At 41.9% G+C, this 26,428-nt stretch overlaps 1 protein-coding gene across 2 annotated transcripts in view; it reads right to left on the bottom strand.

Moving 5' to 3' along the window:
* The window catches only part of LOC148014488 (NAD(P)-binding Rossmann-fold superfamily protein), a 101,369-nt gene that overhangs the window by 44,144 nt on the left and 30,797 nt on the right, over positions 1-26,428 (bottom strand). For both annotated transcript variants that reach the window (XM_087666344.1, XM_087666345.1), the window contains exons 2-5: positions 26,213-26,357; positions 2,904-3,044; positions 2,740-2,788; positions 2,518-2,535 (exon numbers count right to left, since the gene is read on the bottom strand). In XM_087666344.1, coding sequence (XP_087522470.1) covers positions 2,518-2,535; positions 2,740-2,788; positions 2,904-3,044; positions 26,213-26,341 — 337 coding nt within the window. In that variant the 5' untranslated portion in view covers positions 26,342-26,357. The remainder of the gene's footprint in view (positions 1-2,517; positions 2,536-2,739; positions 2,789-2,903; positions 3,045-26,212; positions 26,358-26,428) is intronic.

Raw genomic sequence — 26,428 nt, forward strand, 5'->3', positions numbered from 1 at the left:
TCCGAGGCAACCTGCGCATAGGAACATTCCTGAGGGCCCATTGTCTCATTAGAAATATGCTTGGAGCGTTTGCCCGCAGGCGGCAGGTCAGAACCAGAAGGCATCTCCTCCGTGCACGGCACCATATCCTCTGGCTCCTCTGTATCAGAATCAGAACCAAGGGCTGCCACTGTCCGGTCGATGAAATCCATATCCAGGCCAGCCATATTACTGTCCTCTCTCTCTTTCAGGGCGCGCAGCCAAGGGCAACGTTGCAGGTCCGCGGGGTAGGTCAGCCAAGTCACAGGTCGGCCAGGTCACAGGTCAGCTGATGTCTCAGGTTCTCTTCTCTCTCTCTCTCTCTCTCTCTCTCTCTCTCTCTCTCTCTCTCTCTCTCTCTCTCTCTCTCTCTCTCTCTCTCTCTCTCTCTCTCTCTCTCTCTCTCTCAGTGTCTGTGTGAAGGCAAGGCCGCTCTGTCTCCGTGCGCAGGTCGCAGAACCCAGAGGCGCAGGCTCAGGCTCGAATAGAAGATGCTGCCTCTCGCTGAGAGGAAGAAAAGATCAGTGCGCCCTGCGAGACACTGCCACAAACGAGGTGTTACTTGGGGTGAGCACCACGGCGGTTGACTAGCGAGGGTGGCGTGTGACAAGCGAGGGCGGTGTCTGGCAGACGAGCGCGGCGGCTGACAGGCGCGGGCGGCGGCTAACAGGCGCGGGCGGCGCCTGACAGGCGATGGCGGTGGTTGACAGGTGAGGGCGGCGTCAGACAGGCAAGGGCGGACAGGTCTAGCAGGTGATGGCGTCTGATAGCGAGGGCGGGTCTGATCGCGAGCAAGACGGTGCAAGTCGACATGCAGGTCTGATGGCAGGTCCCGCGACGGGTTGAACAGGTCAGACGGGCAAGCAGGTCAACGTGCAGAAACCGGCAAGGCAGGTCGCGGCAGCAGAAGGGTCGCCGTCCATCTCCCCGCCATCGCAGCTCTCTCCTCGCTAACCATAGCTCTCTCTCTCTCTCTCTCTCTCTCTCTCTCTCTCTCTCTCTCTCTCTCTCTCTCTCTCTCTCTCTCTCTCCCTCTAAAAAAAACTAAATGGCTAAGACCCAGTCCCCCAAAAACGTTTTCTCAGTTTGCACGGGAATTTTTGCCAAGTACTAGCCTTTTAAACCCATTTTTTAGCATTATCTAGCCATTTAATTAATTTTCAAAATTAAATAATCATACAAATTAATTTCGAACTTTCTAACCTTGCCCAAAATTAAATGTGCCCATCCATAATTAAATTGGTTGGGCCATTTGCAACCTGGAGTGGTCCTTAACCTATGTTGACCCTTAGACTAGTATTAATTAATTAATTAATGCTAGTCCCTAGTGTCACTACTGACACTTATTAACCAAACAATGGTCCTAGGATTAAAACTGACACTTATTGGCCAATAAGTGTCACTACTAACACTTATTGGCCAAACAATGGTCCTAGGGTCAAAACTGACACCAACTGATCCCCAAAGCCCAGCCAACATAACTCATCATAACTTTTGCCTTTGACACCTACTCCATCCTCAGGGTCCTTGGCCTGTTACCATTAAATAATTGCCATGTGCATCACATGTGCTAAACAACCTTCTACATTTGATTAATAACTTAATCAAATCTTATCGTCAAGATTAAAGCATCTCAAAATTTCATGTCCCGATGATAGAGTTCCTCCCAATATATGCCAAATTGGCTGAGCTCTTGTCATTCATCATCCATTCCTTCAAAGGCCATTGGGAGTAGCCCCAAGAAGACTCTCAACATTGATAACACTTCCTTCATACTTGGGATTGCCATAGCCTTTCTCTCACTCTACAAGACGGCAAACCCAAATAGCACTATACTCCTCCCTCATTGTGTCTTTCCACCATCCCCCCCAAACTTCCTTGAGAGGCCTTGTATATATAATCAGCCACACCTTTCTGGCCCCCAAAAAATAGCATAGATATATCTCAAAGTCTAGTAGCTCTACCTGCAAGTGCTAGTTGGCTGCTCACATTTGGGATACTAACAAGTGACAACACATTCTACTCTACTGTTCATGGCATTTTCAACTCTACTTCAGCACCCCACGGCCCGGACTGTCTCTTTGAGTATCCCTGGTCCCTATGCATCATGCAGCCTGAACCACCTCTTTAAGTATCCCTAATACCTATATGAACTACTACCACCTTCTAGTTCCCACCTTCGCTAGAGGCTTGGCTTCTACAGCAGCTTGGCCCCTATTCAACTGCATTGTACCTTGTTTAGACTATTGCACCTATTCAATCATTTTCATCATCATTATATTGTTGTTCGAATTTGTTTTTTCTTTGTCCACTTGATTAGAGCCCGATTTGTTCATGTATTGTATTGAATCCTTAGAATAACATAATCTTGTTTAATTTTCCAGGATGAAGCTTACTGATATGAAGACTGGCACAAAATAGAAACTTCCAAGACAAGTGCGACCTGTAGAAAGTAGAAATCCCAAAAAAGCGAGATGAGTTGAAAAATATTCTACTTACTTGTACCAGCCGGCTTCTCTTCAAAGCATCAAGCAGCACATAAAGTAGATACCAAAGTATGCAGACAATGGAAAGTCAGTCGGTAAAAAATAATTGAAACATATTGAAACAAATTTATTTGTTTTTGAAATGTCTAATCGGACACTGATTGCAAGGCAATTAAAGCTAAAGCAATAATAGAAAGCTGATATATGATATATCAATTTGACAAGTCTCAAATACCTTGCAACACATGTTTCCCAGCTTTTAATGCCTGTAGGGTTATTTCAACCTGTGCTCATAAAAAGATATGTTAGAGAGACTGACTACTGTTTTGAAGCTCAAACATTTAGAGCATCCAGAACCAGAATATGCAAAAGGATTTAAAAGGTGTTACAAATGCCGACCTGAACTTGGGCAGCCACAACAACAGCAACACCATGAATGGACCTATCCTTAAAGATGTCATTTAGGCCCTCAATGCCCCACCTTGCTTCAGCATCTGGAGCAAAGTCTTTCACAAGAGGTATAATTGATTTTGCAGCCTCCTGCATAAATAGGGGAGATTTCAATTATTAGTGTTGTCGAGAGGAACTTTCTGTGGGTTTTTACAAGCATTTCAGCTGACCAGATACAAGTTATCAGGCAATTTGGCAGGCACATGATGTTGTGTCTAGAAAGATGCCAGTGTGTATGTGTGTGTGCAAGTGTGCATGGTCTGCATTTCTCCTTCTGAAGTGTAGATAATGGGTGTAGCAATGGAGACCCAAATCCATACTAGTATGCGAACATAAGAAGATGTGATTTAAGAAGCAGAAAGTCAGTAATTGTTTTCAGTGCTACTTCATCACTTAATCAAAACCAATCTCCATAACTTCAATTCCCACCCATTCCATCTTCTACAGCATACACACATTCATCTAATCCAAAATTCACCACCAGTGGGTACAATTCCATTAGGCACGTACCCCATAGGTTTCAATCCTATCCATCAGCCAAGTGGTGGTGGTGGTGCAACGGTGGTGGGAATTCCAGTCCTAAACCAAGCATTGATGGGAACCTACATGAAAGGGTATCCAACCCATGCACACCAATCCCCTCCAATCACTTGGGTGGCCACACAATTTGCTAACATGTCAATGCCTAGTGAGTGGCATTGGTTCAGTTTGATTACTGCTGCGGATGGCTCAGATTTTATGCTTCTAGGTATCTTGTTTGTGCCTAGTATCACTAAAATCTCGCCTATTTTTGCTTTCAATGAACATGGATTTCAGGTCATCTTTGAGGATGACAAGTGTATTGTCAAAGACAGAGCTTGATTACACTCTTCCCTTGTCAAGTGTCAAAAATAATAGGTCTAATACCATGTCAAAATAACAGGTATGCGCATTCTCATACCAAGTCAAAATAAGCGACTGTGTAGAGAGAGAATAGAGTTTGCGGGGAGTAACGCTTAGTGTGTATGGCAAACACCAAGAGAGAAAAGAAACTCAAAAACACAAGAAGAACGCGGTGATTATGCATTGAATCATGCTATGAGAAGAAAAGCTGGTACAACGGAGCTGCAAAGCTGCAGCTCAAAAGATAACTACACTGTCATGTCTGAATCAGATGGCAACACCTATGGGAAATCTGCAGAGTAAAGGAAGCAAAACGTAGTCCTACGGGCAGTGGACTATCGAAGTAATCACTAGAAGGTGAAGGACAATTGTCAAGGGAGCGAACCGCAGTCCTTTGATGCCGTCGGAGATGTAGAAGATGATCACCAGCTATCAAGGGAGCAAACTGCAGTCCTCTAATGTTGGGGAGTGACCTGGGCAGCAAAACGCAAATCCTAGAGTGTCAAAGCTGTCAAACACAAGGAGAGCAGCCCAAATGCTGATGCCATGTGGATAATGATGACGCCAAATGATGGAAGATGAGCCGGGCTGCAAAGATGCGAGTCCCAACAACCTCTGTGACAAACGAGTGATGCCAGGTGATGGAGAAGGAGCTAGACTACAAAAACGCAAGTCCCAGCAGCCCTTGTGATAGACAAGTGATAAAATCATTGATGCTCAGTTATGTAGACTATTGCCACAAGCTAGAATGCTGATGCTAAGGTGGATACGATAACGCCAGCCAAGGAGAAGATCTCTACACTAAAAAGTGCAGGTGAAGATGGAGCCTGATGGAAAAGGGTGCTGACACCAAGCAGATGATAGTAATGCCAGCTAAAAGATGCTCCAAACGCAAGGCCTCATGCTGGAACAAGGTGTCTGAAGCAGAAGAGGAAGGGTAAAGGCAGCCACAAGCCACGAACCGCAATGTCCTCTTGAAGGGGTGTGAGGGCAAGGGGCTAGTGAGAAAAGGGAAGGGTGTCTGATGACGGAGGAAGAGGGGGTGAAGAATGACTGAAGAGTGGTGGGGTGGTAGAAATAAAGTATGAATGAAGTGACTGCCTATTTATAGGCATAAGCAGTCTAGGGTGGCGCACCACTGTGTGGGTGCCCATTGTAAACATGGCCAAAATATGGACACTAGTACTTGTTGTAGCTGTCAATGCGAAACCCTAAATGAAGTGTGTAAACTGAAGAAGTGGTTTCTCAACACCCCCTCTCACACCCAAAAAGGGATGAAGAAAGGGGAGCGAAGAGAGATACAATGAAGAAGAAGAGGTTCTTGGAGATCCAAAATTTCCACCTGAAAGGTAACCTATAGTAAGGGATAGTAGACCGAATGAATTGTTGAACCTAACACCACCTTAGGAGAGAAGCCACTAGCTCCGTAACTCCATGATGGAAGAAATTCGAAGGTCTCATCACCAAGTTGTGGCTGAACCTCCAAGGCCCCAATCTAGGCAGTCTCTAAAGATCTTCAGTATTAGAAGGAGAAATGATTGCTCAAGGACAACCATCCCAAAAGAGTAAATGGTAGGTGACGACTTTCATGATGAGTAGGTATCCCCTCTGAGGGTGGTGAAAGAGGGGTCCCTCTCTGAAGCCGAAGAAGAAGTAGGAACTCTCGAAGGGCAAAAAGAGTAAATCCCCCTCTATGAGAGATAGGGAATCTAAAAACTCATGGATCATAGACTCTGAATCATCTGATGATGAAGTGTCGTCGGTCGTGCCGAATAAGATATTTGGGGTATTGAAGATTTTGAAGAACTCCCAAAGGTGGCCTCTCAAACCTATGTAGTTGAGGGTGGGAAAAAGAGAGGCTCAGGTTGAGCCAAGGGTGGGCAACAGTCACTGTCTTTCAATGGAGCCGACTGCGGAGCCAAAGTAATAGAAGGTGTCGAACAATCACCGTCTCTCGAAGGAGCAGACTACCAAGGAGACTGTAGCCAACAATCACTGTCTCTTGAGAAAGTAGACTAGAGAGCCGTAGGTTGTCAAGGTCGCAATCCTGAAACCCTAGAAAAAGTAGAAGCAACCTCTATAGTGAATTGCAGCAGTCGCGAGAAGATCGTGGTACCAGTCAACCCGCCTATGGCTCGAAAGGGCTTAGTGCATATCGAATGCATCTTATTATCTTGAGCATAAAAATCTGAAAGCTGATGTAGAATAAACTTTGGCACAAAAGGGAGAGGTGGCACAACAAGTGCTTGGGGGTAGACGCATATACTCTGGTGTGGTAGGGAGTAAAGGTCCATGGCGGCAAGCATCAATGGGGGTTCTATTGATGTCGGAAGAGGAGCACCCAGTTGTCTGTCTATCAGCCTGTGAAGAAGTCATAACACCGGAGTGTCAACCTGCAAAAGGATGGGTGGGTGGTGGGAGAGGAAGAGAAAGGTATCTTTGTCTCCTAGTAATGCAACAAAAATGGAGGAAATCAGTAGAAGATGAACCTGCAATTTGTCTTTGCCTTCTCTGATGAACAGGGTCTTTAGTTCTTTGAGCTCCTACGCTCTGATACCATGTCAAAAATAATAGGTATCCTCTGATACCATGTCAAAATAACAAGTATGCTCTCATACCACGTCAAGATAAGCAACAGTACAGAAACAATAGGGTTTGCGGGGAGTAACACAGAGTATATATGGCAAACACTGAGAGAGAAAAGAAACTCAGAAACACAAGAAGAACATGGTGATAATGCACCGAATCATGCTATGAGAAGAAAAGCTGGTACAAAGGAGCTGAAGCTCAAACGATAACTACATTGTCCTGTCTGAACCAGGCGGCAGCATCTATGGAAAATTTGCATAGTGAAGGGAGTAAAACGTAGTCCTCCAGGCAATGGGGGCTATCGAAGTAATCGCTCGAAGGTGAAGGATAGCTGTTGAGGGAGTGAACCACAGTCCTTTGATGCCGTCAGAGATGTGGAAGATAATCATCAACTGTCAAGGGAGCGAACTGCAGTCCTTTGATACCAAGGAATAACCTAGGAAGCAAAACGCAAATCCCAAAGTGTCAGAGCTATCAAACACAAGGAGAGCAGCCCAAATGCTAACGCGAGGTGGATAATGATGACAGTAGGCAATGGAAGATGAGCCGGGCTGGTGGCGCACCACTATGTGGGTGCCCACTATAAAAGTGGCCAAAATATGGACACCAACCCTTTTTGTGGCTATCAATGCGAAACCCTAAATGAAGTTTGTGAACTAAAGTGGTTTCTCAACATCAAGCACCTTGTATAAGGCAACACATACAAGAGAAGTTCCCATGATGCTTTGGCAATTAGCACTCTTATGGCCACTATGGAGAATGCGAAGCTATGGCATGCTTGCTTCAAACATAGGAGCTTTGGCAATTTGATGACCCTTCATCGTTGTGAGATGGTGGATGCCTCACCTCCTGTGGAGACCCCACCTCCACATGCATGTGAAGGATCTATCTTGGGTAAAATGCATAGGTTTGCTTTCAAAAAGGATGGTGCCGTGCATATTGTTTGAAAATCACAACTACACTCTAATATGTGGTTGCATGAAGACACGAGCACTAGACATTTTTTCTTGAAACAGGTATCACACATCATGCCACTGTGAGGATGATCCCTCAGCAAAATGGTATTGCTAAAAGAAAGAATGGACATTCGAGGAAATGACTAGATGTATGCTTAAGAGCAAAGGGCTATCACATAAGTTTTAGCTTGAGGGCCTTCAATGAGCTAATCGTATCTTGAATCCTGTACCAACAAAAGCACTCAAGACTATCACACCTTTTAAGGCTTGGCATGGGAAAGAAACCAAAGGTTGACTACTTTCCAGTGTTTGGATGCATAGACTATGCACATGTGTCGAAGTAGCTTTGTGGAAAGCTTGATGACAAGGCCTTAAAATGCATTTTTATTGGCTATAATTCGGAAAGCAAAGGCTATCCGTTGTATGATTCATGAATAAAGAAAGTGTTTGTCAATAAAGATGCTATTTTTGCTGAAAATGCGGCCTTTTCCCATTATCAACTTGAAATGCCAGCCACCTATGACTCTCGTGATGTTTTTGAAGGCCTCTTACCACTTTCTTCAGGATTTGAGCCTGCTGTAAATGATTGGACAGACTTATTACAGCAAGCTGCTGCTACATCACATGCTCCCGATCAACAGGTACTTGATGATGGTATGCCTCTAGCAATGGACCATGCAGAGTGCAATACAACAAGAAAGAGCTGCTATAAATATAGCAAAAAGAGTTCTAAGATGGTTGTTGCAAACTCTCTACGAGAGTAAAATGCATGCTCCCTTACCTCAACGCACTAGAAGGGCTGCTAGACATGCAGCACATCATGTAAGGGGGGTTCATTTGGCTAATATGTTGGAAGTAGATGATTATTGTGATGAACACGTCTTATGAGCTCACTATGAGATGATGATGAGCCTACTTCCTTGAAAGAAACCCAATAGGATGTACATTGGATGTGGGCCATGCAAGAAGAGTTGGATTCTATTGCCAACAACAATACTTGGGATCTTGTTGAGTTGCCACCTTCATTGGTAACAAATGGGTTTTTGAACTCAACTGCAAGGCTGATGGTACTATAGACAAGTACAAAGCATGTTTGGTAGCAAAAGGCTATGCACAGAGGAAAGGCATAGATTATGAGGAGACATTTGCCCCTACATCCCATATGAGTATGGTTAGGTGTGTGATTGCTATGGCTGCAAATTATGGTTGGAAAGTACATCAATTGGACATCAAGACCACATTCTTGAATGGTGATCTACATGAGGATATTTATGTGTCACGACCTCCAAGGTTTGTAGTGAAAGGAAAAGAGCACATGGTCTCTAAATTGCATAAAGCTCTTTATGGTTTAAAACAAGCTCCTCGTGCATGGTACTCTAACATTGATGCTTATTTGACTAGCATTGGCTTTACAAAGAGTCCAACTGCTCCTACTCTCTACATTAAGAATGAAGGGGAGGACTTCCTGGTGATCATTCTCTATGTAGATGATATGCTGGTTACTAGACCAAAAGAGCATAAAATTGCATATTTCAAGGCTGAATTGAAACATGCTTTTGCTATATCAAATATGGGCTGCTTACACTACTATTTGGGGATCCAATTCACCCAAAATCAGCATGGCATCATTCGCAAGCGTAGGATGTGGATTAGCTTTTGCATAGGTTTAATATGCAAAAGTTGCAAACCCATGTGCAAACTGATTGAGCTAGGGTTAAAGCTGTCAATGTAGGATGGTGAAGAGATGTCTAATGTTGCAATTTACACTTAGGCTGTTGGTTGTCTTATCTATCTTTGCAACACACGTCCTAACATAAAGTTTGCAACATCCGAAGGTAAGTAGGCTTATGACAGTACATTGGCAAGGTGTTAAGCAGATCTTCAAATATTTGCAAGGTACTTAGTCATATGCGTTATTATATCCTAGGGGGTAGAATTGTGCCTATAGGCTTATAGCAATTCAAATGGGCTGGTGATTCAAACATTAGGCAACTCTATTGGTGGATACTATTTCTTTTTAGGCCATTCATGCATTTCATGGCTAAATAAGAAACAACCTACAATGGCTACCTCGTCTTGTGAGGCTGAGTACACCGTAGCCTTCACAGCAATGGTGAAATGTATATGGCTATGTAGATTACTAGCCAATCTATAGATTTCATTGGAAGGTCCTATTGTTAGCAGATTAGTCAGCTCAGGGTGAGTTTGTGTTGCACAGGCTGTGGCCTTTTTATAGTATTTTTTCTGGCATTTTCTGGTGCCCTTTTTAGGGCTAGGGAGCATTTAATGTTGGCCGACTGCATTTAATGCTCCCCCCATTTTATGCCTATATATTGCTAGGGCTCCTCCTCCTCTTCAGTACTTCAACCATCATTTATGGATTCTTTTGAGGAGAGAAGAGTCAGTGTTAGGGTGCCCACACAGCCAGTGACTCACTGTTGTATGTTGTTGTCTCGTGTTCGATATGGATTCCGTTTCCCGGGCATACATTTGAGTTCTCATCTGTATTTGTGTTTTTTCTTTCTCTTGTCTTGTGTTTCAACATGTTGTTATGCTTCCATTGCTGAACCACTTTTGACACCTATACCCATTTTTTCTAACAATCAAGTACTATTGCAATGGCATGGAATCCTATGTTTCATGCTCGTACAAAACACATTGAGGTACATTACCATTATATCATAGAGAGATGCTATACATGAGAGATCAAATTGATGTATGTTCCTGAAAGGTAGAGTGAAGGAAAAGCAAAGCAAGGGCTATAGCAGATGGAGTAAGAGAGCGAGATAGAGAGACACCGTATGTGGAGACTGAGGACTCCAACAGTCACAATGTATGACCAGCCTTCCCATATTCAATAGTCACTGAAAGAATAAAGAATAAAATGATAATGATGGACGCCCACCACCTACAATGTACAGGTGTGTGATCACTATGTGTGTAGTTACTAGTAAATACAAGGCAGCATAAGCACAGGCATCTTTACCCCCAAAAACCTCCCACTTAAATGCAAATGTGTCTCTAGAGAGGAGAGAACAAGCAAAAGTAACAAAATACAAATGCACATAAACTACAACAAGATGAGGAATAGGCATCATCTCATCCTACGCCCATCATTTTCTTAAGAAAGGCAAAATATTCCGCTAAGAGACTTTTAGTGAGTAGATCTATAGGATTCTTATGAATTGAGATCTTGAAAAGCTCAACAGACTTATCCTCTACCATCTCCTTGATAAAGTGATAGTGCACCTTAATGTGCTTTATCTTTGCATGGAAGACCAGATTCTTGGCTAACTGGATAGCACTCATAGAATCCAAATGCAATGTAGAAGTAACAGCAATACCAAGGTCTGCTACCATAGGACCTCCTTGCAAGCCTCAATGACTGCAACATACTTTGCCTCAATAGTAGATAAGGCCGTGCATTTCTGCACCCTAGACATCCAAGAAACAACACCTCCAACAAAAGAAAAGACATACCCAAAGGTGAATTTCCTACTATCTGCATGTCCTGCATAGTTGAACTTAGTGTAACCCATGATTATAGTATCTTGACCACCATAGTAAATGCTCGTATTTGTAGTATCTTTCAAGTATCTCATGATACCCTTTACAGTGCCCCAATGTTGTCAACCAAGTGTAGCTGTATAGCATGCCATACCTCCCATTGCAAATACTATGTCAAGACGAGTGGCTATCCTAGCATACATCAAACTGCCTACTACGGATGCATAAGGGATCTTAGCCATCTTAGCCTTACTCATCTGACTAAGGATAATCTGCATGACTGACCTTTACATGGGAAGGTAAAGGACAATCAATAGGCTTAACATCATACATATGGAAGCGCTCAAGGACCTTTTGTATATACTCCTGTAATAAGTAAAGAAGCCCTTAAGAGCGATTATGCGTAATGTGTATCCCAAGAATATGTGAAGCATGTCCAATGTCCTTCATCTCAAAGCTCTTCTTGATATGAGTTTTCAAAGTATCCAACTCATCATGAGCTCTCCCAGCAATCAACATATCATCCACATAAAGTACCAAGATAATAAGGCCGCCATCATGAGCCTTTTTCGTGTAGAGACATGGATCCATATCACTGCGGGAGTAAGACTGCAACCATATAAATACATCAAACTTATGATACCATTCGCTAAGTACCTACTCAAGACCATAAAGGTTCTTTCTCAACGTGCACACTAGGTGTTCCTTACCCTTTTCCTAAAAGCTCTTAGGCTACTACATATAAATTTCATCATACAATCCCCATGTAAGAAAGCTATCTTAACATCCATTTAATAGAGATCCAGATCTAACTGAGCAAACCAGGGCCAACACCAAGTATAGGATAGTCATCTTGACTACAAGAAAAAAGATCTCATAAAAGTCAATATCATGCTCCTGCTTAAAATCCTTAGTAACCAATCTAGTCTTATGTACTAGCATAGGGCGTCCAGGGGTACTCTTCAACTTATATACCCACTGGCATGGCAATGCATGTTTCCCATTACACAAAGTAACCAAATCCCATGTATGGTTTTACTGTAGTAAATCAAACTCAAACTGCATGGCCCTCTCCCAAGAGTGATTGTCACCTCTACACATAGTCTTCTCATAAGTAAGAGGCTCACTAGAATCTATCACCATAACAAAGTCCATGGAGAGTGCAAATCCATCAGGCTAACGTCTATCTCTAGTAGACTGTCGCAAAATAAGCTATGGGACCTATACATCTTGTCCAATATCATGATCATAGGCCACTAGAACATCAGTTGCAGGTTATCTAGCTGGTTGATAGTAACAGGAGGCTCCTCCTAAAAGATCACCATGTATACTTCAACTATCTACTCAGGTTGCTTATGCATCTTCTCCTCATGGAAAACAACATCATGGCTTCAGATAACCTTTTAAGCCTACAGATCCCATAAGAGCCTATCTCACCTATATCTCCATAACCAAGAAATATGCATTTCACTGACTTAGAATCCAACTTATTACATTTGTCCTTGGGCACATGCTAGAAAACCTCACATGCAAAGACTCTAAGATGCACTTATAAGGAAGGTTTTGGAAACCATACCTCCTCTACAACCTGACAACCAATGGCAATGCATGGGGATCTGTTTATTAAATGTATGGCAATAGCAACTGCTTTAGCCCAAAAAAGTTGTAGTAAGCCTATCTAACTAAGCATACAATGGACTCTTTCCTAAATGATCCTATTCATGCACTTGGCAACACCATTCTAGGGTGGGATGTAAGAGGCAATCAACTGACGCTTAATACCCCATTCATCACAAAACTACTCAATGCTTTAGAGACATATTCACCTCCATTATCTGACCTTACGTATTTCAGCCTATACCAAGACTAGTTGCTATACGTGATGCTAAACTTCTTATGAGAACTATGTGTATGTCTGCTATATAAACAATAATCACATAAATCAAAACATTCGTAATCAAGGAACGGAAGATATCACAAATAAGAAAGCATTTTTATTTCTTTTAAAGACATGTGCCCAAGCAACGATGCCATAAACATACATGTGGTACGTCAGCCACAGCCAAAGCATAATCAATAGACCCACATACAAGCAAGAAATAGAGACTGTCAACCTTGGTACCTCAAGCAAGACAAGATTCCCATAGATAATCTTTCACATGGAATCACCAAAAGATACACATAATATCCTACATCATCCAACTATCCAATAGAGAATAGGCTTTTGATCAAAGACAAAACATCGTATACATTATGCAAAATAAAAGTACTACCTGAAGCAAACTGCACTCCAACATTACCAATGCCAAGTCAGTTCCTAGTCTCACAAAACTTGTCATGTTGCAATAGAACTAAAACCAGTCCAATGTGGAGCACCATGGAAAAAGCCCTTCAATCAAGCAACCAACACAGAAAAAGTGGACAAAGCATCAGCCAACTGACAAGCATCAAAAGAAGAAGCTGCCAATATGTAATCATCATCAAACTCAAGCTCCAAGGTATTTATCTCCTCAATTGTCATGTTGAACTTACTAGGAACAATACTACGATCATCAGACTTAATGTGCACTTTGCCCTTGACTTTCTCCTTGCGCTTATCATTGTGCATCTTGATTCTTATAGCACTATGGCCTAATATAACCTTGCTTTTGCAAGAGAGGCCTTGCAACTATGAGACTTACTATGAGATTGAGACCTCTATGAGTCTCTACTACGATGGTCATTACCACTCTTACCATCATGTTTGCCTCTAACAATCAATGCATGAGAAGTAGGGGCTGCATCTACCTTCTTCCTGTTTATCTTCTCTGTGAGTAAGGCACCCTTCACATCCTGGAGTTTCAAACTATCCTTAGGCATATTAATACACATAGCAATACGAAAAGTGTCACATGACTCCAAAAGTGTCGCAAGCAAGAACAAAGTAGGAAGATTATCCTTAAACTCAATGCCTTGCGAAGTCAATTGGCTGAAAATCAAGTGAAACTCATTCAAATACACAAACACACTAGTCCCTTTCTTCATTCAAAGGTCCATAAGTTGTTTCAACTAGTACATCTATGAAGCAAGACTTTGCTTGTTATAAACATTGCATATCTTTTCCCATAACTATCAAGCATTATCCTCAAATGCCACAACATTGAAATAAACATGTTTTGACAATAAAAATATAAGAGTGAACTTGCATAGCTCATCCAACTCATCCCAAGTATCCTAATTAATGTCTTTAGGCTTTACACTTTTGATTTCCAAAGGCCCAACCTACTTCTTTTGAACCTATACCTCCCATATCTACATCTTCTAATAGGTAAAATTTGTGCCATCAAGATTTTCAATATTAAAAATAGCATTATCATTCGAAGAACCAAACATAATAACAGTATACCAATGTAAAATCCAAGAGAGCTTAAAACTCAACCAAAATAAAGGCAAAACAAGAGGGAATACCAAAGTATAGAGCCGTCCACTAACTACAAGCAATAGATTGCCAACGTACAATGTTTGCTCTCCAAGACAATGCTGAAAATTATAATTACAACAATGTTGAAATGAAGACAGCAGTATATCGATACAGAATCAAATCAGCCCACAAGTGGAGATAACTATGTCCAATAGCATACAAGAGAGCATACATGAACCAAGAGTCCCACTGTCTCAAAGAACCAAACTTTGCCAAGTAAATACAAGTGTCTCCCATTGGAAGTAAATCCAGAATGCAAAGTGAGCAAGCAAAGCTCAAGATATATATATCAAAGCATTCGAGAAGCCCAAGCGCATCACAAATACATCTGGGAGTATAAGTGCCCAATAAACCTTCAATACCTATAAGTGAGTAAGTATGGAAGCTCAAAGGAACTTACCAAAGCCCAAGTACATCAAATGTTGCTAAAATCTAAGTACCAAAGCATGTTATAACCATATCCGAGCTCATACATCAATGCTCTATAGACATCACGTAGACATATAGCATACCCAAAATACCATGTAGGCACAATAGGCATTCAAAGCATGAAGCTCACTATTGTATGCTTGCTATCCAAATTGTTACGATAGCAATAAATCTCTGCAAAACTGAGCTAATCAAGCTCTAAAATACAAGTAGCATCCCAAAACATAACCATACCATCCAATCACCAAAATAGCATCCCCAAAGCATCAAATATGCATTATGAAATTTACTATTTGCTGTCTAAACCAAAATTGTTATGCTCTATGTACAATTTCTATGTACAAGAACTAGAAACTATACAAAATCAACTCTGTGAGTACTTAGATTTATGGTTCTCATCGTGCTCTTTGTTCCTATCTATAGAACACCTGAATCCGATATCATATACAAAAGTTATGGTCAAAATACGAAAGTACTATACAGCTGTCATTGTTGTCTATGACTTTTGCAGCATGCTCTATATCCACTCAAAATGGATAGAATGGCTACTTCTCAATTCAATAAGTGATCAACAAGACTCAGCTAAGCCCTAGAAAGCTTCTCAACAAGCTAAAAGCAAGCCAACATAAGCCAGAAAAAAAGAAGACTCATTGCATACCTTAAGAGGAAGAAACAATGGTTGCCATGAAACATTGAGCTAAAGCTTTGAATCCGAGCTGAAGCAAAGGATGAAGAAGCTCCTCAAATGGTTGGCTCTGATACCAATTGAAAGGTAGAGCCTGAGTGGAAACACACAAGCGGAAGCAAGAGCAAAGAAAGAGCTATGGTGGATGAAGTAAGAGGGCCAAAGAGAGAGACACCGTATGTGGAATCTCCAACAATCACAAGGTATGACCGGCCTTCCCTTATTCAATAGTCACTAAAAGAATAAAGAATAAAGTAATAACGATGGGTGCCTACCACTTGTAGTGTACACGTATGCGATCATAGTGTGTGTAGTAAATACAAGGAGGCGTAGGCACAAGCACCTTTATCCCCAACAATTCCTACACAAGAAGCCCACATTTTCACCAAAGCACTACCTCATGAGAAGTTTAAGGCTTTTGGAAAATCCTTGAGCTTGCTTTCCTTTGGTGATTGATCTTTCTATACTTTCATCACATTGGCACTGCACAAGGGTGTTAAAATTTGCCAATTTTGGGTAGTGCCCAATGTAACTTGTGTGGTATGGACACTTCTTAAAGTATCAAAGCATAGTATGTGTGGGCTTTTAAAAGTAGTGACACTAGACTCTAGAGTTAAATTAACTCCAATTGAGTTACGGATAGATCTAACTTACTTAAGACCTATTGTACTTTCATTCTATCATTCAAAAACTTGCATCCTTTGAGTGTGCAACTATTGGCTAATCTTGCTCACTATCTTGTGTTCACTCACACACATACACACAGTAGTGACAGTTTAGGCACGAAGATCGAGACAGTCAATCTTTACGCGCAGCGAGAGACAGAGAGAGTGAGAGAGAGCAGAGTAGAGAGTGTGCACGTTTTTAGGTACAATGACGAGTGTACCTTTAGGTTTTTAGATAGATATATATATATAAGTACAAGTGCTAAGGGTGTGTTCACACCCGAGCACATTTAAAGACGCAAGGCCTTTATTCCCAACAACCTCCCACCTAAAGGCAATGTGTCTTAAGAGGAGGAAAGAATCAGTTAAGTCTAGTATGTACAAGGCTGAAATGCATATATCTATCCAACTCCCATCATATGTCGGCAATGAGCAAACCGCCCTCCTGCTGGAAGACCCTTCGTAAGAAGGTCTACAGGATTATCATCTGCATGCACTTTGACAAGCTCAATGCTCTTGCTGTCAAGTACATCTCTCATGAAGTGGTACTTCACCTGTATGTGCTTTGTCTTTGCATAAAAGGCAGGATTATGTGCTAGCATGATAGCACTCTGACTATCACAATGGAAAATAAGTTACTCTGTGTGATGCCAAGCTATCCCACCAGACGTGAAAGCCATAAAGCCTCCTTGCATGCTTCAATGGCAGCCACATACTCTGCCTTTGTAGTAGACAATGCAACACACTTTTGTAGCCTGGAGATCCAAGAGACTGCTTCTCCTATGAAAGTAAACACATACCCAGAAGTAGATTTTCTGCAATCCGCATGACCAACATAGTCTGCATCCATAAAGCCAACAACAGATTGTTGGGAATAAAAGTCTCATGGCTTTTAGATGTGCTCGGGTGTGAACACACCCTTAGCACTTGTACTTACACATATAAATCTATCTAAAAACCTAAAGGTACACTCGTCATTGTAACTGAAAATATGCTCACTCTCTACTCTAGTCTCTCGCACTCTCTGTCTCTCACTACACATAACGATTATCTGCCTCGATCTCTGTGCCTAATCGGTCCCTACAAACTAGTATCAGAGCTGCGATTGAGGCGTTCGTGCCTCTTGAAGTTCGAACAGGATAGACGAGCAAGTCATGAGCTGCAGGCATCGTGGATAGTCAAAGGCGAGCAGGAGAGTCGACAGACAGGCCACGACAAGCAGCGGACAGGTCACGACATGCAACATTTGACGTCAGCAACAGTCAGCAGGCCTCCAAGCAGTTGCCAAGCCATGCTGCAGCAGTTGACAGGCCACACAGAAGACATAACAGGCAATAGTCACAACCAATCGCCAAAAGGCGCACACGACCAGCAGGACTCACAGCACACAACTGGCGGGGCTCACGGTGCATGTCTAACGAGTCGACGGACCCGTCATCCATATTTTTTTTCTCTCTTCTTCAAAACTTGTTGAAAATCCTCTTCCTCTAACCAAGGTTCGCACACGCAAGCACAAAATCTCAAATTTGTGCAAAATTGGCCCAAAAATTTGGGGCTTTTCCCGAATTTGGGGATCTCAACACAAAATTGGACGATTTGACTCAGAATTTGCGAAGTCGGTGCACATTTGCCTGGGAATTTTGGGGCTTTTCACATTTTAGTGAAATTCTTTCAATTTCACTGAAATTAGTACACGCACGACTTGGAAAATTTGGGGATTTTTCCAGATTTAGTGCGAGCAAGATGCAACAATGATATCTGTCTCGGAAATTGCAAGAGTTCGTGACATTTTGTGCCCGAGATTTGGGGCTTTTCATGTACATGCAGAAATTGGGCTGAAATTAATCCAATTTCTCGACATTGATACGCATTGAACCCCGTGCAATTTGGGGCTTTTGCAATTTGGAAAAAAATTGTGCAACATTTGGTCATTTTATGTACATGCAGGTTGAATTCCACGCAATTTGGACATCAACACTTGGTAAAATTTGGGGGTTTTGCTGAAATTGCTCTATTTTGGCAAAATTGACCTGTTCTATGCATGACACAAAAAATACAGATGTGTGGTTGATGCTTTGAGCACAAAAAGTTTGGGGCTTTTGACTGTGTATATCAAAATTTATGCCCATGGGTACATGTACAACAGAAATTGCAGCTAAAATTTGGGATTTCTCATGTAATGTGATGCATATGCCCTTGGAATAGTTGTAATCAGTTGGATAATGCTGTAGCACATGGTTTGATGCTTCAGAAAATTTAATTACAGATCTGAAATCTGTGCTTCTACGTGGTTATTTATTGCTAATTGATACTTGTGTGTACCTTGGTCACTTGGGTGACAACTTTGAGCTTGCATTTGCTGTTTTTTGGTCACATTTGGGCTGAAAATCATGGCTGGCAGCAATGATAGCAGTAATCTAATGCACATAAAGAAGCTTGACGGAGCACATAACTTTGCAGTTTGGCAAAAATAGTTCAACAATATCCTCTTGCAAAAGAAGCAAGAAAAGCCGATCAAAACCAAAGGGACAAAGCCGGCGGACATGGAATAGGAAGATTGGGATGAGATAAATGAGCTTGCACGCTCAAACCTTCGAGCTATCAATTTCTGATGCCTTGTTGTTTAAGATTGAAGATTTGGATTTTGCATATGCTATATGGACTCCACTGGAAGAACTGTATGCACAGAAGAGTGCCACAAGCAAAGTGTATTGGCTGAAAAAGCTTATGGATTTGCATATGAAAGAGGGTACAACAATGTCTACTCACTTGAGTGAGTTTAACTCCATTTTCAGGCAGCTGGTTGCCTTGAAGTTCATGATTGATAAGGAATTTAAGGCTACTTTCTTGCTTTGCACTCTACCAAAGAGATGGGATACATTCAAGACTGCTATGAGCAATTCTAATGTGATCCTTTTGTATGCTGATGTAGAGAGTGCTCTACTTATGGAAAAAATGAATCGGCAGAACAATGCATCCAATAAGTCTTCCAGTGCTTTGCATACTAGGGAAAGATCACAGCAAAAAGGCAAATATGATAGCAAGGGATGCAGTAAATCACGTGGCAAAGATGTTGAATGCCATCATTGTGGCAAGAAGGGTCACTTTAAACGTAATTGCTACAAATGGAAGAAAGAGAAAGGAAAGCACAAGAAGACAGATGATAGCAGGGAAGAGAAGAAAGAGAGTCAGCCTAAAAAGAGCAGTGTCAAAATTGAAGAGGTGAATGTAGTTACTCATGACAGTGATAGGGGGAGTGATGTACTCTTTCTCTACTCACACTTTGGTGCACATGCTTTACTTGCAGATACAGATGATGACATGTATACCTGGATTCTTGATTCACGTGCTTTCTTTCATGTCACCCCTCATCGTGAGTGTTTTTTCCACCTATACACAGGGTCCACATGGTGTTGTCCATCTCGGGGGGGTGGGGGGATGTGAGGACTTCAGCATGTACCTCAGCTCAAGAAGAGCTTGATTAGCACAGGGCAGCTAGATGATGATGGTTTTCATACCACCTTTGGTGATGGAAAATGAAAGATCTATAAGTTATTGCCAGAGGTTCCAAGAGTGATACTTTGTATCCACCTCATCTATCTAGTGTGCGTGACCATGTTGTTGCCGTGACCGAGCAGCCAAGTGTTTCTTTGTGGCATGGCCGGTTGGGACACATGAGTCAAATAGGAATGAAAGTGCTTTCTCGCTTGGGTTACTTGCCTTGTCTTCGTTATGCTGATTTTGAGCATCGTGATCATTGCATTTATGGCAAACACGCACAGACATCTCACAAAAAGTCTCTTTCTTTGAAATCTTCTCCTCTAGAGTTAGTACATTCAGATGTATGTCAAATGCCAGGATTATCTTTAGGGGGAAAGAAATATTTTGTCTCCTTTGTCGATGATGCTACACGCAAGGTATGGGTTTATCCCATTCGTAGCAAGAATGAAGTGCTTGATAAGTTTAGAAAACTCTTGGCATTGGCTAAGAGGTAATGAAACCCCAATTGTTTTCCCCCCTCCATATTCAAATGCTGCAAAACTTTGGAGATATACTCCTGCTGAGATAGATAGAGTAAGCCTTTCGATCTATCTCTGAGTATTCGCATGCCAAGAATGTGATTTGCATCACCAAGATCCTTCATGTCAAAGCTACCATGAAGACATTGCTTCAATGAATCCAAGGCATGAGTATCCCTACCAGCAATCAGCATATCATCAACATACAAAACCAAGATAATTAGGCTGCCATTTGCTTCCTTCTTGGTGTACAAGCAGTCATCCACTTGACTTCTATGAAAGCCTTGGGACTGCATGAATGTATCAAACTTATGATACCATTCTCTTGGTGCTTGTTTCAACCCATACAAACTCCTTTTGAGTTTATATACCATCTTTTCTTTCCCTTCTATAAAAAACCTTTCAGGTTGCTGCACATATATGTTTTCATGCAGATCACCATGTAAAAATGCAGTCTTTACATCCATCTGTATGAGTTCCATATTCTCAACTGCAACCAAGCCCAAAATGGTTCTCAATGTAGTCATCTTGACTACAGGAGAGAAAATCTCATCAAAGTCAATTCCTTGCTCCTGCTTGTACCTCTTTGCAACCAATCTTGTTTTGTACTTTGGTGAGAAACCAGAAGTGACCATCTTGTAAACCCATTTGCATGGAAGTATTTTCTGTCCTTTAGGCAACTGCACCAAGTCCCAAGTGTCATTTTTCTCAAGAGATTCCATCTCTGACAACATGGCTTTATACCATTTCTTGTTATCCTATCTATCTATTGCTTCCCTGAAGCAAGATAATTCACCATAGTCGGTCAACATGACATAATCAGCCACATTGTTTGCACTAGGAACAAATCTATCAGGTTGTCTAGTAGCCCTAGACGATCTCCTAACCCAATGGTCATTGTTTGCTGGCTGTTCCTATAAATTTCCATTTTCAAAATGCTATCCTGGCATTTCAGCCTGCAAATCAGCATTCACAGCTTCCTATCCTGGCTGTTCCTGCACATGTAGTGGCTCATTATCATGGGCAATAGCTGGTTGATCATTCCCAGCATCATTTTCTCCATTTACAGGTTCATTTACAGCAGGTATTCGCTATTGTATAGCGGGCACATTTTGCTGTCCAAAAGGTATTTCTTCTAGGAATACAACCCTATGGACCTCCTCAGTCTTTTCGGGTTGTTTATGCATGCAATCTTCCCGGAAGATAACATCATTGCCGCATACCACTTTCCATTCTCGGGATCCCACAATCTACACCCCATTTCACCCTCATCACCATATCCTAGGAAAATACATTTATACGACTTTGGCTCAAGTTTGCTGCATTTTTCTTTACGAATATGCACAAAAATCTCGCAGTCAAACACTTTCAGGTGAGCATATGAAGGTGGCTTACCCGATCATGCTTCTTGGGAAACTGCCCCCCCCTCAAAGACCTGTTTGGTGACCCCTTAATTAAGTGAACGGCTGTCATAACAGCCTCTGCCCAAAAACCATGGGTTAATGCAGCATGAGACAGCATCGTACGGACCTTATTCTGTATGGTCCGATTCATATGCTCTGCAACTTCATTTTGGGATGGATTATGAGGGGCAGTGAGCTCCCTCTTTATCCCTTTGCTATCACAAAATGCCTGAAAGGCCTTGGAAAAATATTCCCCACCATTGTCAGAGCAAAGACACTTAAGTGTCTTATCTATCTGATTTTCAACCAATGCCAAGAATTTTTTAAACTTCTCAAGCACTTCATTCTTGCTACAAATACGATAAACCCATACCTTACGTGTAGCATCATCCACAAAGGTGGCAAAATATTTCTTTTTCCCTAAAGATAATCTTGGCATCTGACATACATCTAAATGTACTAACTCTAAAGGAGACCGTTTCAAAGAAAGAAACATTCTATTAGATGTCTCTACATGTTTACCATAAATACAATGATTACAATGCTCGAAATCAGTATAACTAAGACAAGGCAAGTAACCCAAACGAGAAAGCACTTTCATTCCTATTTGACTCATGTGTCCCAACCGACCATGCCACAAAGCAACACTTGGTTGCTCGCTCAGGGCAACAACATGGTCACGCACACTAGATACATGAAGTGGATACAAAGTATCACTCTTGAAACCTCTGGCAATAACCCTAGATCCCTTACAGATCTTTCATTTTCCATCACGAAAGGTGGTATGAAAACCATCATCATCTAGCTGCCATGTGCTAATCAAGCTCTTCTTGAGCTGAGGTACATGCCGTACATGCTGAAGTATGAAGACAGAGCCATGCTGAAACTGCAACTGCACACTGTCAATACCTACAATGTCACATGCATAGTTGTCCCCAAGATGGACAACACCATGTCAACCCCTTGTATAGTCAAAGAACCACTCACGATGAGGGGTGACATGAAAGCAAGCACCTAAATTAAGAATCCAGATATGCATGTCATCATCTATATCTGCAAGCAAAGCATGTGTACGAAAGTGTGAAGAGACAAAAAGTACGTCACTCCCACTATCACTGTCATGAGTAACTACATTCACCTCTTCAATTTTGACACTGCTCTTCTTAGGCTAACCATCTTTCTTCTCTTCCTTGCTATCATTTTTCTTTTTGCCCTTTCCTTTCTCTTTCTTCCATTTGTAGCAATTACGTTTAAAGTGACCCTTCTTGCCACAATGATGGCATTCAACATCTTTGCCACATGATTTACTGCATCCCTTGCTATCATATTTGCCTTCTGCTGTGATCTTTCCCTAGTATGCAAAGCACTGGAAGACTTACTGGATGCATTATTCTGCCGATTCATTTCTTCCATAAGTAGAGCACTCTCTACATCAGCATACAAAAGGATCACATTAGAATTGCTCATAGCAATCCTGAATGTATCCCAACTCTCCGGTAGAGTGCAAAGCAAGAAAGTAGCCTTAAATTCCTTATCAATCATGAACTTCAAGGCAACCGGCTGCCTGAAAATGGAGTTAAACTCACTCAAGTGAGTAGACATTTCTGTACCCTCTTTCATACGCAAATCCATAAGCTTTTTCAGCCAATACACTTTGCTTGCAGCACTCTTCTGTACATATAGTTCTTCTAGTTGAGTCCATATAGCATATGCAGAATCCAAACCTTCAATGTTAAATAGCAAGGCATCAGAGATCGATAGCTCGATGGTTTGAGCGTGCAAGCTCATTTAACTCATCCCAATCTTCCTATTCCATGTCCGCAAGCTTTGCCCCTTAGGTTTTAATCTGCTTTGCCTGCTTCCTTTTGCAACAAGATATTGTAGCACTATTTTTACCAAACTGCAAAGTTATGTGCTCCATCAAGCTTCTTTATGTGCATTAGATTACTGCTATCATTGCTGCTAGCCATGATTTTCAGCCCAAATGTGACCAAAAAACAGCAAATGCAAGCTCAAAGCTGTCACCCAAGTGATCAAGGTACAAACAAGTACCAATCAGCAATAAATAACCACGTAGAAGCATAGATTTCAGATCTGTAATTAAATTTTCAGAAGCGTCAAACCATATGCTACAGCATTCCACAACTGATTACAATTGTTCCAAGGGCATATGCATCACATTACATGAGAAATCCCAAATTGTAGCTGCAATTTCTGTTGTACATGTACCCACGGGCATAAAAGTTGACACACACGATCAAAAGCCCCAAAATTTTTGTGCTCAAAGCATCAATCAGACATCTGCATTTTCTTTGTCATACATAGGACAGGCCAATTTTGCCAAAATAGAGTAATTTCAGCAAAACCCCCAAATTTTACCAAGTGTTGATGTCTAAATTGCATGGAATTCAACCTGCATGTACATAAACTGACCAAATGCTGCACAGATTTTGCCCAAACTGCAAAAGCCCCAAATTGCACGGGGTCCAATGTGCATCAATGTCGAGAAATTGGATATAAATGTCAGCCCAATTTGTACACGTACATGAAAAGCCCCAAATGTCAGGGACAAAATGTCACAAAATTCCTGCAATTTGGAGACAAATGATCTTGCTTTGCATCACAATCCCCAACTCCGGGAAAAGGCCCAAATTTTCGGGCCAAATTATGCACAAATCTGAATTCTATGCTTATGTGCGCGAACCCCGTAAGGCCAAGGGAAAATTCTAGAAGAATTTTGAAGAAGAAAAAAAAACGAATTTGTGACCCGGTTGACCTGCAACATTCTTCATGACATGTCGCCTGCAATCACATTGCAAAAAAGGCGCCGCCTGATGCCACGGGAGCTGTCGCCTGCAAGTCGCTGACCTATCACGTACCTGAAAACTGTCGCCTGCAGCCCGTTTCGTCTAGTGTCACCTGCAGCCCATTTCGTCTAGTGTCGCCTGCAGCGTGTCTTCAGACCTGGTGTGGTCGCTGCCCGCTGGTCTTCAGCGTGACGCTGGCTCCCTAGTCGATGGGCCCGCTACCCAATTGCCACACACACTAGTTCGTTTTGCGCACAACCTGAGCTGCACAGGCCTTTGCCTAACGACCTATTCAATGACTGCCTGCACGACCTATTGGTCTTGTGCCATAAGCTCTGATACCAGTTTGTCGTCAGAGAGAGAGCAAAGTAGAGAGTGAGCACATTTTTAGGTGCAATAACGAGTGTATTACTTTAGGTTTTTAGATAGATATATATGTGTAAGTACAAGAGCTAAGGGTGTGTTCACACCCGAGCACATTTAAAGGCACGAGGCCTTTATTCCCAACACACACACACACACACACTCTCTCTCTCTCTCTCTCTCTCTCTCTCTCTCTCCATTTCCAACAGATCAAGATGAGTAGGATCAAGATGACAATAGCAACTCGTTGTTGGATTGCACAGGGTATCTCACTTCCTTGCCTTGCTAACATCTGAAGGAGTTTGGAGGATAGCTTTAGACTTAGAAATATTTCACTCTTTCCATGGTTACTAGTGTATAGGAGTCTCCCCCTTGGTACTTGGCTTAATTATGGCAGACACCATGTCCCTTGTGTTACATGCAAGAAACAAGAGGAGGCACAAAGACTTTATATTTGGGATTGCCCCAAGGCTTAGGAGGTATGGAGTAGAGTCCTTAGGATGGTGTTTTAGGATACCACAGTCTATGATTGTAACATGTCATGAATCATGGATATGCACCCAGCCTATGCATATGAGGATATACATGGGAGTTTGTCTCAAGGCAGCTCTTGAGCACAATTGCCATGCCAAATTTTTCACAATATGGACTTAGGGGCACTATTCACAAATGACATCTCATAGGTAGCATCATTACATGTGGTATGTTTGGATTGCCAGATGTACTCATGCTACAGATCTATTGGACACCACTACAATGACTCTCTCCAAGATTTGCATAGAGATTATCCATATTCTTCCCTAGGAGATGGGAGAGGATACAAGGTGGATTGGAGGCTATGAAGAGGAGAAGAGATGCATTTCTCAAGACATGGGACTCTAGCACTTTCTTTTATTGTCAGCCACGCGTAGTCTAGCACTATAGATGTCCTAATTGTTTTCAATGGGACCTTGTAATAGACTTCCCTTCCGTTATATAATTTTTCTTTTGGATGTTCCTTTTGGGGCTGTTTCAGAACTTAGCCTTGGGATAATTTGTCCCCCAAGGATTTGTTGATAGATCTGTCTTTTTCTCTACAGGAAAGAAGAAGAAGAAGAAATGACTTTGACTCGGCACGTCTAAGGCTTGAAAGACTTGGAGGATGAATTAGAATGAGATATTGGATCAAAGGTGGATCCAAACTTTGAACAACTAATTCACCAAAGGTACATCAAGTTTCTACTCTAGAAGAATAGTGGTTTGCCCCTCCTCACATTTGAGGTCAATGATTGAGATCAATGATATGTTATTAGGCACCTAAGGTCCCATGTTGTTAATGGTTTATGTTCTACATTTAACCAACACCTAAGGAAAAGACGTAACAGTGCACCAGGATTTAATATATCTCTAAAGAGAGTACCTGCTCAAGCATCTATCACTTATGAGGCAAGATTTATTTCACTTACAATTTATGTTGCAGAGAAAGAAAGCTTTCAAAGTGGTACAGTGTATACCTCTGTTCTGCTCCATATTACTTTTAGCGACAATAAATGAGCTACTTCACGAAGTCGGGGCACATATTGACTGCGAACAAATATGCCAGCTCCAATTAACGCCAAGTTTGGCAGTGCCTTGTCTTCCATACCTCTTGCTTGATTCCTGTTCCAAGAGAAACTGGTGAAATTGATATATTCTTCACCCTAAAAAACTCCCCAACCACCAACAATTAA

The sequence above is a fragment of the Lygodium microphyllum genome, chromosome 25 (genome assembly GCF_053477565.2).
Source record: "Lygodium microphyllum isolate KBCC chromosome 25, Lygodium_microphyllum_v1.1.10, whole genome shotgun sequence".
NCBI lineage: Eukaryota > Viridiplantae > Streptophyta > Polypodiopsida > Schizaeales > Lygodiaceae > Lygodium > Lygodium microphyllum.